This window comes from Scyliorhinus torazame, chromosome 30, assembly GCF_047496885.1.
Source record: "Scyliorhinus torazame isolate Kashiwa2021f chromosome 30, sScyTor2.1, whole genome shotgun sequence".
Classification (NCBI taxonomy): domain Eukaryota; kingdom Metazoa; phylum Chordata; class Chondrichthyes; order Carcharhiniformes; family Scyliorhinidae; genus Scyliorhinus; species Scyliorhinus torazame.
Genome location: NC_092736.1, coordinates 24,272,219 through 24,285,754, shown reverse-complemented (window position 1 = coordinate 24,285,754; position 13,536 = coordinate 24,272,219). Strand labels below are relative to the sequence as shown.

Below are 13,536 nucleotides of genomic sequence, written 5' to 3'. Positions count from 1 at the left end.
GTGGTTCCCATTTTGGCCTCTCCCGCTATCTAACCGGCTCACTCGTATTCACACCCGGCGCATTGCGGCTGGTAGGTCATGCCCTATATCTTCATTCCTTCACTGTGGCAATCCCCAGGATCGCCCTCCCTAACAGCATTGTGGGAGTACCCACACCACATGGACACCGCGGGGCAGGAAGAATATTCTCTATCAATTTCTCCACGACAACTAGTGATGGGCAACAAATAGCAAATTGCCAGTAACACAAATGAACTGAAGAGCAATCACAAAATTATATTGAACATGCTGCAAATTCAGACTCTACTGAAGCTACGTTAAGATACTGGAACAAGGCATTTGAGCTAAGACTGGTGAAAATAAATTTGAACACTGGTGTTGGGAAGAATTTTAAAAAACTTCTTTAAATTTTAAAGCAGCACGGTAGCATTGTGGATAGCACAATTGCTTCACAGCTCCAGCATCCCAGGTTCGATTCCGGCTTGGGTCACTGTCTGTGCGGAGTCTGCACATCCTCTCCGTGTGTGCGTGGGTTTCCTCCGGGTGCTCCGGTTTCCTCCCACAGTCCAAAGATGTGCAGGTTAGGTGGATTGGCCGTGATAAATTGCCCTTAGTGTCCAAAATTGCCCTTAGTGTTGGGTGGAGTTACCGTGTTGTGGGGATGGGGTGGAGGTGTTGACCTTGGGTGGGGTGCTCTTTCCAAGAGCCGGTGCAGACTCGATGGGCCGAATGGCCTCCTTCTGCACTGTAAATTCTATGAAATTCTGTGAAATTTAGAGTGCCCAATTATTTTTTTCCAATTAAGGGGCAATTTAGCGTGGCCAATCAACCTACCCTGCGCATCTTTGGGTTGTGGGGGCGAAACCCACGCAAACACAGGGAGAATGAGCAAACTCCACATGGACAGTGACCCAGAACCTGGGCCCACGGCGCAGTGAGGCAGCAGTGCTAACCCACTGCGCCACTGTGCTGCCCGAGAAGAATGGTTTGACATAAAGACTGACAACCAAGTGGACGGCTGTTGCTGGTAAGGTCATGGGGAGGCAGACCTTCAATTTATTTTAGATCCAGTCGGGCGGCATCATAGAGGAGTGACATTCTCACCTGTGTGAAACGTGAGTTTGTGACCCAACATTCAACCTGTGTTACATCTTAATCCTCTGTGAGAGTGGGCGGAGGGGCTGATGCAGTGTTACCGTTGAGTGTCCAGATAGTTAGTATCTGCATCACGGCGTGGGGGTGGGGGGGGGGGTCTGCCCCGGTGTTACTCACTATCACTGCGATGCACAGAAACACACTCAGAACGTACACTTGGTACTTCACAGCCTCCCACACCGTTTGTCATCTCTCTGGTTGGAAGGGTGAACAAAAATCTCAACTTCTGTCCTAATACCTTTGACGCAACGTCAGGTCACACATTTCATCTGAGTTGAGCAAACAGGAAGTCCAACTTCTCCTCTTTCTCACAGATCAGGGTGAGGGCGAAACCACCACTCACGTGGTAGAAAATAATCCGTTTTGACCAATATTCGTTATTCCCCATGTTGCTGTTTTTTACTTCTTCGTGGAGCAAAGACGGTGTGGAATTTGAAATGGCTCTCGAGACTTTGTTTCTGGGTCTTTTTCTCCTGTTCCAACATGTTGCAGGTAAGGACGAATAGTCTCCATTAATCTTCAACATATTCCTCATCTGGACAAAAAGGATATAAATCATTGCTGTTCTTGTGTAGATGTTTAACACAGTCGAAACACGGTCTTTGCTGTGTTACTTTATCATGGTGCGATCATGGACCATCAGTTTGATTCAGAGAGTGAGGAGAGACAAGGAGCAATTCTTTACACAGAGAGTGGGGCCAATGGAATACTTTGACAAGCATTGGTTGAAGCAGAGATCATTCATCTTTTAACTGAGAATTAGATAAGTATTTGAGGTTGTGAAAGATACAGGACTGTGGGAAGAGTGAGTTGGCCAGTTAGTTCTGGCAAAGAACCACAATTAAATATAATACTTATAGAAGTGGATGGTTCAGTATTATTGAATCCAAATTTTCATCACTCTCTGCCACGTTTTATACATCCCCTTCACCCTGCTCTTGGAAGCCAGTTTGATGTGAAAGGTAACCTTGCCATCGTCCCAGATGACCATAGGCTGCTTTTCCCTTTGAGGGGCAAAGAGCTGACTGGTGGTGACCTAAACTGAGGGTCACCACACCTCAGGCGAGGGGCAAGGTCGAGCTTCATGAATAACCTCAGCCTGTACAGGAATTGAAGTGCACTTTAGCCTTGCTCTGCATCACAAACCAGCTGTCCAGCCAACTGAGCTAAACAGCTTCATGTCGATGGTCAGTGGTTCTGTCCTCTCCCTGCAGGATCCACCTTTCTCTGTTCCTTCACTGTCACTGGGTCAAAGTTGTGGCAATCCCACTGAGACAGCACTGTGGCCCACTACCATCTTCTCAAGGGCAGTTAGGGATGGGCAATAAATGTTGCCCAAGCCAGTGATGTCACATCCTGTCAATTAATAAAAATAAAAATTTAGAGAGGATGATGATCGAAGTTGCACTATTATTATTTACCTTTAGGAAACATTCAGTTTATTGCTCTGCGTTTGCAAATATTGATAGATTGCAAAGATTTATGAATGGAACAGCAACAAACTGACCCAGTACCAGCTGATTGTGTGGTGTAACAAAAATCACAATTTTACATTCACTGTGCGAGGCTTTGAGATTGAATTATCTTTCTGTGTGGAGTGTTATTTATTTCCATCCGATTCTGTCCTTTTCCCTGCAGGATCCACCTATCTCTTCTCCCGAGGGTCAGGAGATGTCACCATTCTGCAATGCCCCGGTGCTGGGTCTGTAAATACCTTGTGCACAATGAGTAATTTCAGTGCTGAAACAGCAACTCAGGAAAGATGTGCGAAAGGTAAAAGTCATTGTGACAATATCGGTCCTGAGAACAAGACTAGGAAACAGAATCGGCTGTGTCAGAAATGCAAATTAACTGGAGATAAGGCATTCGCTGTGAAGCCAGATCGCTCAATGGTATTTACCTGCGCGGTTCAAGATTCCAGCCGAAGAGCAAAAGGATCAAAATGTCCATCCTGGACCGACCTGACACGGGAGGGATGTGAAAACCACGACCTGTTCTTTGTGATAACCCTGAGCGGTATGTGCACAGGAGAGATCAGGGGAATTATTACAGGCTCATTGGAGAGATTTAAACTGAGATATTGGGGTTGGTGGGGGGGGGGGGGGGGGCATTAGGACAGGTCGCGAGCATTCGGGACAATTTTAGATTCTTTACTGAGATGAGATTATCAAGTGTGTAAATAAATAATAGAACGTGAGGCGCAACCAACACAGATTCCAAAGAGGGTGGCCGGCATTTTCTGCCCCTGTTTTTAACAGGCGGGAATGGCGGCGGGAGCGGAGAATCCATCAAGGGGCGGGATTCTCCGAACCCCCCCGCCGGGCCGGAGAATCGCCGGGGGTGGGAATCGCGCCGTGCCGGTAGGCAGCCGCTGGCAGCGGCCCCCCGGGCGATTTTCCAGGCCCCGCTGAGCCAAGCGGCCGCCCGTTTTCAGCCGGTCCCGCCGGCGTAAATCAAACCAGGTCCGTACCAGCGGTACCTGGCTCTGCGGGCGGCCTGCGGAGTCCTGGGGGGGGGGGGGCGCGGGAGGATCTGGCCCCGGGGGTTGCCCCCACGGTGGCCTGGCCCGCGATCAGGGCCCACCGATCCGCGGGCGTGCTTGTGCCGTGGGGGCACTCTTTCCCTCCACGTCAGCCGCTGTAATGGTCCGCCATTACCGGCGCGGTGAAGAGCCCCCCTGTGCATGCGCTGGGATGTCCCCAGCACGCGCTGGCGCTCCCATGCATGCGCCAACTCGCGATGGCCAGAAGAGGCCCTTCGGCACCAGTTGGCACAGCGCGAACATCGCCGGTGCCGGCCTAGCCCCTGAAGGTGAGGAGGATTCTGCACCTTCTTGGCGGCCCGACGCCAGAGTGGTTCATGCCACTCCTCGGCGCCGGGTAGGGGAGAATCCCGCCCGGGATTCCCCAAATGGCTTTTACACCATCGGGCTTTTGCGTTCCGATTGTCCTGCCACTGGCGCGAATCGTGGCACACCGCCCCGATGCCGACATGCGTGGCACCATTGGCGCTGCCGTGGTTGGTGCGCCGCCGGTTGGGGCCGCTCAATGGGGCCCCCCCAGCCGATTTTCGGCCCAACCGGCTGTCGTGAAAATGGCGAGTCCCGCCGCCGCCACCCCCCGGGGCTCAGCCAGTGGGAACTTGACGTGGAAGGATTGGGGGGGGGGGCGGCCTGTGGGTGGGGGAGGGGGGGCGTCCAACCCCGGGGGGGACCTCCGATCTGGCCTGGCCCACAATCGGGGCCCACTGATCGGCGGGCCGGCCTGTCTGTCTGGGGGCCTCGTTTCCTCCGCGCCGGCCCCTGAAGTCCTGCGCCATGTTGCGTCGGGGTCGGCACGTTGAAGGAAGGCACTGCGCATGCGTGCATAGGCGCCGGTGCCACTGCGCATTCACGGATCCCGCAATGTCCATTTGACGCCGGGATCAGCAGCTGGAGCGGCGTGAACTGCTCCAATGCCTTGCTAGCCCCTTTTGCGAGCCAGAATTAGTCATCGGGTCAGCCTGTTCACGCCGTCGTAAAACGCGACAGCGTTTACGACTGCGTGGACTCTGCCGCGGGATTAGAGAATCTTGCCTAGCATTCCTGTACATTGTAATCTCATTAGCGAGCTTCTCGCTCTATTACTCCCCGCACCCCGCTTACGTGATATCATGTCGGCAGGGTTTGACAAACGGGGATGTGGTGAAGGGAACCGGGGAGTGGAGGAGGGTGGGGGCACAGTTAATACATCCCCAAGGGGGGGGGGGATCCTCCCAGCTGCCTTCTCAAACTGAAACTCAAAAAAGCAGAAGTGAGCTCAGCTCCCCCCCACCCTCTGACATCACTTCAGTAATATGATCAGCTCCATTTCTTAAAGGTACATTGCTTAAACATCCATTTCTTAAAGGTACTCTCACATGACACTGAGAGGACATTGTAAGTATCTTGACAATGCTCCAGGCACTGCCCCATGCACTGCCCCCTGGCACTGCCTCCTGGTACTGCCCCCAGGCATTGCCCCCTGGCACTTTGCGCAGACACTGCCTCCTGGCACTGTGCCCAGACACCGTCACCAGGCATTGCCCCCAGCACTGCCCCCTGGCACTGCAGTTCCAGGGAGGGGTGCGGGTAGGATAGGGGGCTTCTGATGAGGAGCTCTATGGGGAGGGGGATATTCCTGGTTGGGGGGGGGGGCGGTTGCGTGCTTGGTGGGGCTTGCCTAGGGAGGTGCATGTAGGTGGGGGAGCTCCTCATTTCCGGGAGGGACGACACCTCTCTGTAATTTGATTCTGTTTGGATCGAAGGGCGCTCGGGTCTCTTGAAGTTTCAGGTAGTCAGGTTCAATATGAGCCCATCCCGTCAGGCTGACATCCTGGGACCCGCCCCCAGGATTTCTTTTGACCGAGTTTCAAAAAATATGGCGGGGAAAGCTGGCATTGAGTCGGTGGGCTACAAAAAAAAAAGAAAATTCCACCCGATGTGCTTGACAAACTGTTGAGGATGTAACAGACAAGGTAGATGGAGAAATGCAGTGGATGTGGTTAACATGGACTTCTGGAAATCCTTTGACAGTAATAATCTTTTATTGTCACAAATAACACTGCAATTAAGTTACTGTGAAAATCCCCTAGTCGCCACATTCCGGTGCCTGTTCATGTACACAGAGGGAGAATTCAGAATTCTCAGCTGGTACAGGAATTGAACCCGCGCTGCTGGCCTTGTTCTGCATCACAAACCAGCTGTCTAGTGTTATGGGTCCGGGTTTACAGAACCCCAAAGTGTTTCATGGAGTTCAACCGACCCACAATTTTTAATAGATTGCGGTGTGGGAAGCACACGGCGTGCTCTCCAGGTGTGATACAGCAGAAATGGACAAATAGTTTTTAAAACAAAACAATGTTTATTCTATGAACTCAAGTTAACCTTTTAAAAACAAACATTGAATATCTTCACACCCATTACTTCAAAGATAACCCCAAAAGACTACAACACTAAATAATCCTTCAAACTGTTCCTTTAAACATCCAAAAGACTTCAAACCTTCAAAAACAGACATTAGGTTACATTCAATATTTTTATAGTCTTTGGATTTCAGAAATCAACAGACCAGCTCTGTGCATCTTCCTGCAGCTCTCAGCAAAACACACAGACACTCCCAGCTGCCTTCTCAAACTGAAACTCAAAAAAGCAGAAGTGAGCTCAGCTCCCCCACCCTCTGACATCACTTCAGTAATATGATCAGCTCCATTTCTTAAAGGTACATTGCTTAAACATTCATTTCTTAAAGGTACTCTCACATGACTTTAGCCCACTGAGCTAAACCAGCCCCTAAAGTGCCACGTTGGAGATTATTCGAGTAACAATTATTCTTTTCAATGTTGTTTTTAGATTCAGATGAAGTATTTTCTACTGATGAAAACCCCTCGTCGCTGTCAGTGTCAGAGGGAGTGAATGTGACTTTACCCTGCCTGTTTGAGAATAAGAAATCCCAGCCCTTCACTTTGTTTTGGATCACACCTGGAAAAATTAACCAGTGTCTGCACTCTGTTCATATTGAGGATTATAAAGCACATTCTAACACACGATGCTGTGTGGATAGAGAGTTGTCACAAAGAATATCTACCCAAAGCTCACACAGTCCCACAAATGCAAACCAGACTCACAACCTTACTATTCACTCGGTCACGGTGATGGACACTGGGAGGTATCTCTGTGTTGTACACGCTCAGGTCTCAGGGAAACCTGTCTGGAAGATTGCAGCAAACATCTCCCTCACTGTGACACAAACTACAGAATCCCCAGAGACTCACACCTCAACATCTGGAATATCCTCAGTGACCAGCAGTGGAACTCATACAAATAGTGACGGTAAGTCAGACAATGGACAATATGATGTGAATCATTTAATATCAAAAATTCCAGCTGAGGGTGTCTGTACCCGTTGTAAACTGGCTCAATTTCCATCCTTTGCCATTTATCATTCCAGATTCTACCTGGAATGTTAGTTCCTCAGACCAGGTAACCTTGTCTGCAATCTGGAGTAGTGTATCCTCAGACACCCTCAACTCAACACTTGAAATATCTCCAGTGACCAGCAATGTAACTCCTCTCAATAGTAAAAGTAAGAAGACAATCCGCGATATGAATTATTTAATGTCAGTAACTCCAGCTGAGAAATTCTGGGTCTGTTTGTACAGTTATTATTATAGTTTGTACCCATTGTAAATTGGTTCAATTTCCTCCCTTTGCCATTTACTATTCCAGATTCTAACCAGAAAGTTAGGTCGCCAGTGTAATAAGCCTGACGTATAATACAGGATTGCACAACCTGAATCTAATGTTGCTTCTCCTCTGCAGAGTCAAACAGTAAAAATAAACCTGTGATCATCGCCATAGTGTGCGTGGTTGCACTGATTTGCATTGTTGGGGTAATTTGCATAATCAGAAGGAAACGACAAATGGGCAAAGGTAAGTCAGAGTTATAAAATGTTGAATTTAAATCTAGAAAATTGTATTTAATGCAGACTCCTTACAAAGATTTTTAACTTTGTCTTTCCAATCTTGCTACATTTGTGAAGGATCCTCGGCACCCGGACAGAGGTAGGCAGGGTTTTCACTCAGTTTTTGGACATTTCTGCATTGTCCTGTCCATTTAATGAAATATTTACAAATCTGTTTTTTAATAACTGTAGGGACGGTGATGTGCAACTGACACAGGAAGACGAATGTAAGTGACCAGAGTTACTGCCCAACATTACCGAGCCTATCAATTTGAGAGTTGAAAATGACAGCAGACCTTGCGTTGCAATCCTTCCTTCTAGGTTTACCATACTCTGTGTTTCCCAGGAAGGAACAGACAGATGAAAATGAACATGTTGCGTACGCAGTGACCAGTGTTCCAACGGCACTGAGCCAGCCAAGGCCTGGAGAAGGACAGGGCACCTACACTACCTCTGCCGCCACAGAGCATGTGTACTGTTTGATCGATGAATCAGCAGTTAAAAGGTAAACAGGGTGTCAGACGTCAGCTCCAGGAACATTCAGCACTGACAACAGTGACCTTTAGGGGGGAATGGAGGATTAGAGAATGGTTAATACAGTGAAGGATTCCATGCTGATCAATGGCTGTTCTCCACTTTGACCAGCCTTATAAGCTCTCACCCTCTGAATTGGAAGATTTCATTGACTTTACATTAATTTCCACCCTTCTCTCACCTTCACTTCATCCATCTCTGACTCTTTGCTTCCCTTCCTTAACTTTGCGGCCTCCATTTCTGGGATACCAATACTATAAACACACTGACTTGCATCACTACCTTGACTACACTTTCTCCCACCTCCAGTTCATTTTTCCAATTTCTCCATCTCTTTCGCATCTTTGTGGACAATGTAACCTTCTTTGTTCGCACTTTCGATATGTCTTCCTTTCCCCTCGGCTGAGGATTCCCCATTATCTCCTCCATTCTCACCATCCAAGGCCCCAAACATTCACTCCAAGTGGAACAGCAATCTACTTGTACTTTTTACAATGTAGCCAGCATATTGTATTTGCTGCTCATTGTGTGGCCTCCTCTACATTGGGGAACACCAAATGCAGACTGGGTGACCATTTTGCAGAACGCCTCAATTCAGTCTGTAAGAGTGAGCCCGACCTCCCAGTTACTTGTCGTTTTAATTCTCCACCTTGCCCTGACCTCCCTGTCCTTGGCCTGCTGCAATGTTCCAATGAAGCTCAAGGCAAGCTCGAGGAACAGCACCTCATCTTTCAACTTTATAGCCTTCTGGACTCAACAATTAAGTCAACAATTTTAGATCATAGACCAGGATTTCCCACCCCAGTTTTGAGGGGGCAGGAACAACAGAAGGGGTGGAGAATGAAGCTGGAGTCCCAAAATGGCTTTTACGCGGGCGGAATTTCCCCACTCGATTGTCCCCATCACTGACAAAACGGGAATCCCGACTTTAAAAGTGAGGGCCGGTATTCCCCGAGCCTCCGCGCCGCAATCGCACTCGGCGTGGGAGCGGAGAATGGGTGTCAGACCCGCGATCGGGTCCGACGCCGCTCCCGCGATTCTCCGGGGACCGAAGAATCGGCGCCAATCGCGCACGCAGCGCCGGTCGGGGGCCATTGAAAGAGGCCCCCGCGGCGATTCTCTGCCGACAACTGGCCGAGTTCCCGTCGCCGTGGTTCACTCATGGTTCCACCCGACGGGAACCAGGAGCGGCGGCTGCGGACCCAGTCCGTGGCCACCCTGGTGGGCGGCGGGGGATCCGTCACCAGAGGGGGCCTCCAGGACGGCCAGGATCGCGATCGGGGGCCACCGATCAGCGGGCGAGTGCGATCTCGAGGAGGGGGGGCTATATTGGCGGGGCCGGCCTGCGGTGTGGGTTCTCTATGTTGCATGGGGGCGCCGTCGCAGGCGACCACCGCGTGCAAGCGCAGACCTGCGGCTGGAAGTGCAGGGCCCCATATCGGCAGCCGGAGCTGCGAGGGGCACTCCGGGCCCGGCAAGCCCCCTGCAAAATGGAGAATCACTCTAGACTTTCTCCAGGAAAGTCCAGAGTGATTCGCACCCGTTTTCTCACGGGCGTGGGGACAGGGCCCCATTATCAGAGAATTCCACTCGGGGTTTCCCATTTATTTCTGTTTAAATCTGCAGATCAGGGCTTTAGGCCTGATTGTCCCCACATGATATTGATAATGGGGCTGTGTCCCCACACCCGCGAGAAAATGGGTGCGAATCACTCGGGACTTTCCTGGAGATAGTCAAGAGTGATTCTCCATATTGCAGGGTCCTAGCAGGGCCCCGGAGTGCCCCTCGAAGCTCCGGCTGTCGATACAGGACCCTGCGGGAGACAGAGCGAGAGACAGACAGAGAGGCAAGTGAGGGAAGAGGAGAGAGAGAGAGGGGGGGGGGGGGGGGGAGGAGGAAAAGAAAGGCAGAGAGAAGTGGAGAGAGCCCATCAGAGAAATAAACAGAAGGAAGAAAAGGCAGTCAAGACAGGGATTTTCTGCTCCCGTTCAAAGTCAATGGATCTTTTGCAGGTCTGTCAAATTTTCCACCCTGCCTGTGATGATTCCCACCATTGTTGGACCAGAAAACCCTGATCAGGTTGGACTGCTCCGTATTTTGGCCTTTCACCTGTATCCTGGTGGTTCGGGCCTACCAGGGAAGTATTTTGTCCCTAATTTCTTCCTTTGCTGGTTGTTTCGGCACATGCGTTTGGCCTGGCATGCATTTTGTTTTGAGTCCCGGGATCTCCTGCAACTGAATGGATGGCCTGGTAGTGTGTAGTTTGCCCTACCCCACCCCTCTGCTCTCACAGGTCTACGCCTCCCCGCCCCCCCCCCCCCCCCCCCCCCCCCCCCGCACCCACAGTTGGTCACTTTGGCCAGAGAGTCAGCGAGAGAGACACAGGAAGACAAGTAGAGAATTAGACAGACAGAGATGTTCAGAGTGGCAATGAGAGAGAGGAGCAATGTGAATGAGAGAATTTCAGCCTGGGCTGGGTTCGAATCCAGACCTTGCGGAGAAAGTGGCTGAATCAAGTCTCCAATGAGAGCTGTTTAATATTACTTGAATCTTCTGTGACTCAGTTTTCATTTTCTCTTTTCCTAAGTGATGGAGACAAAACTGAAACCCAGGGAGCGAAATGTAAGTAGCTTCAATCTTTCAGTACAATCGAACCTCTAACTGTTCTAAAGTTCCTAAACCTTTATCTCATGGAACTAAACTGTCCGCTGTAATTATTTGCCTCCGATTGCTGGCGAGCCTCATTAAACACGATCTCTCTTAATACCTAGGCAAAGACCAACTGAACCATGGGCGTCAGGTTGAAACCTCTCCAGCCATTGAACTCAACGACCAGTCACCGTTGAAAGAGCAAGATCCCGTTGTGTCATCTGATGACCAGGCTTACTCTTGGATCAGCTACCCTGAGACTGGGAGTGTCGGAAACACGGTGACACAGTCCCACCTGGAGGAAAATGACCCAAAACATGGCCCGCTAAAAATGGAAGAAAACCCTATTTATTCTGAAACGGGGGCACCTGAGCTTAATCAACTATAGGAGAAAGGAGAAGTTTAAATACATAGCGGTGCAAGTTTTTTCACAAACATACAAACATTTTACATTTATGCTCTGAGCTAGATATTGGACACTTTCCCACTGTGGACACCTGAAAGGTGGGGGTTGGGGTTGGGGTGGCGGGGAGGATCATTTGAAGGGGTTGAATTAGTTATTGCTACACTATTTTTCCTGGTGAATGATAGTGCAAAACAAGTCCAATTTAGGGAACTATAAAATCTCAGAAGGCCCGAGATGGTAAATCCAAAAGAAGTTTAATTCAACAGTAAAATTAAAGGCCGCAACGTGACTTGCAATCCCAAGGTCCCAGTCACTACTGCTCTCGCCGGTTCCAGTCCCGGCTGGCTTTTATGAGGCAATCTTTACGAGCCCCAGTTGATGGGCCTCTGCCCAATAGTGGGGGAGCTTGTATTCCATGGGTATCATGGGGAGATGAATCAGGGGATCCCGGTGAGTCTCATGAGAGGTATTACAGGGACCAACCCACCATTCCCAAATTGTCAGAAACATGTCTGGCACCATATTAATGCTGCTATATTAATGGGTCTCTGATAGCTGCCTGAGACAGTGTAGCCACCTAAAATGGCTGATTCCCTATTAATTTGGCCAAACCCCGATTTAAAATGGCTAACCGGAAAGGCTGATGGGAAAAGCAGCCAACAGGACACAAACGGACAGCTGCAGACAGAATAGCGTATTCGGCTCTGGGGAAGTCGGCCCAGATCGATACTCAAGACCATTAACAGCACATCAACCCAGACATCTGCAGTTTAATCGGTTATCCCCGGGAACAATTGCAACATATTAGCAATTGAATGCCGGGCCAGACCTGTCGGCGCCTGCAGTGGCCGAAACAAAGACAGGTGAACGACCACCCCCCGATCGAGGAATCGCCCCGTTATTGGACGTATCGAACCCAGTGATTGGGAACAAGTCCAATCACTTGGGACTCAGGGTCAAGGGCCGCCCCGAGAGGCGGGAAGCCCCTGGGCCCTATAAATTGAGGGGCCAAGTTCAGATCTCTCTCATTCTCCCTTCTTCTACTACTCGAGAACTTCGCAAGAACATCCACCAGAAACAGTAAGTTTGACTCCAGCGATCGCTACCCGATAAAGACTCCTAGCCATCGACCCGTATCAGCCTTTTTGAATCCCGCGGGTCAGATCCGATTCGATAAGCCATTTGTTTCCCTGACCTGGTGGGCCCTTCCTAAAGTTAAGTATTGGCCAGTAGTGGTAGGTTTCTATATAGATAGTAGGATTATTGTATAAGCATTACCTGTTGTATATAATAAATGACCGTTGATTTCAATCTTACTAAGCGGTGTGCTGACTTATTAATCATAACTCGAGCTTGAACCACGTGGCGGTATCAGAAAGATACCTGGCAAAGGTGACATAATCAGAGCTAATAAACTAAGGCTAAAAAGAGCAACAACAGGTGTTAGGCCTCTTTAATATGCTAATAAAGACACCTAATGCTTGTTGCAGGGCCTAAACCAGAGATTAGCTATCTCCGAATGTTGCCCCTGTCCATAAACCCACCTCCTAAACTTACTCTCCATTATGCCTGGGACCCCACAGGCTGCTACGAATAATCAGAATAAGCTATGGGTCCAATCCACTGTTCTCTTGAGACCAGCCTAATTGAGTGTGTGCAGTTTGTGCTACACCCGGATCCAAATTCTATGCTCCATCGTCAGCATTGAGCAGGCCCAGGACTGGTGCAGAATGTGACTGGCACAGAGTCAATTTCCTCCACTCAACACCTACTCGGTGCATGGACCTCACAGAAAAGGCCCCAATGTTCCAGTGTGTGACCCTTCGCTTTTCCTGCATCACCTGAACTTGTGATCTTTCTGTGCCAGTTTATGCTGCACCGGTGGTAGTTTCTGCACCTTATCCTTTTACCCTTCGCCCCACGGTACCTGGGCTTAAACGCAGTCCAGAACGTCTAGATGGTAGTCTGCTCTGTCCACTGCTCATAGCATCGTGACATGGAATGAGTTTGCCCCTGGGCAGCCCACCTGGCCTTACAGCTACAGAACTGTGACTCAGGTGACGGAGGCTGTAATGAAGGCTGGTGTGGGAAATGGAAAATCAAACCATTATCACTGGGAAGCTCTTTAAAAGTTCGAATGAACAAGTATTGTTGGAGCCATGCTGAACCTGGGAGTGTGTGGAGATGATTTTATAGATTCCCACTCCTGCTATGAAACTTCACAGGTCGAAAATGGATATCTGGAAAATTTCTTTTTTTTAAATAAAATATATTTTTTTTTTTAATAAATATTTTATTGAAAATTTTTGGTC

The 13,536-nt window shown here is 49.5% G+C and overlaps 1 protein-coding gene across 2 annotated transcripts; it reads left to right on the top strand.

The window, feature by feature from the left end:
- Positions 1-1,506: 1,506 nt before the first annotated feature.
- Positions 1,507-12,540, top strand: LOC140404451 (uncharacterized). 2 transcript variants are annotated; one of them, XM_072493005.1, is made up of 10 exons: positions 1,507-1,647; positions 2,794-3,171; positions 6,524-7,003; positions 7,122-7,256; positions 7,493-7,603; positions 7,714-7,735; positions 7,828-7,862; positions 7,957-8,140; positions 10,757-10,791; positions 10,941-12,540. In XM_072493005.1, the coding sequence occupies exons 1-10, from the start codon at positions 1,542-1,544 to the stop codon at positions 11,204-11,206; spliced, it is 1,752 nt and encodes a 583-aa protein (XP_072349106.1). In that variant the 5' UTR covers positions 1,507-1,541; the 3' UTR covers positions 11,207-12,540. The 2 variants fall into 2 exon arrangements, with proteins under 2 accessions (XP_072349106.1, XP_072349107.1); XM_072493006.1 differs by lacking the exon at positions 7,122-7,256.
- The last annotated feature ends 996 nt before the right edge of the window (positions 12,541-13,536 follow it).

Bases quoted from the DNA above. Each gene is read 5' to 3' on its own strand.
- LOC140404451 (XM_072493005.1), top strand. From the start codon at position 1,542: ATGTTGCTGTTTTTTACTTCTTCGTGGAGCAAAGACGGTGTGGAATTT. The intron at 7,736-7,827 runs GTAGGCAGGGTT...TAATAACTGTAG, and splicing joins TCCTCGGCACCCGGACAGAG to GGACGGTGATGTGCAACTGA. The intron at 8,141-10,756 runs GTAAACAGGGTG...TCTTTTCCTAAG, and splicing joins GATGAATCAGCAGTTAAAAG to TGATGGAGACAAAACTGAAA.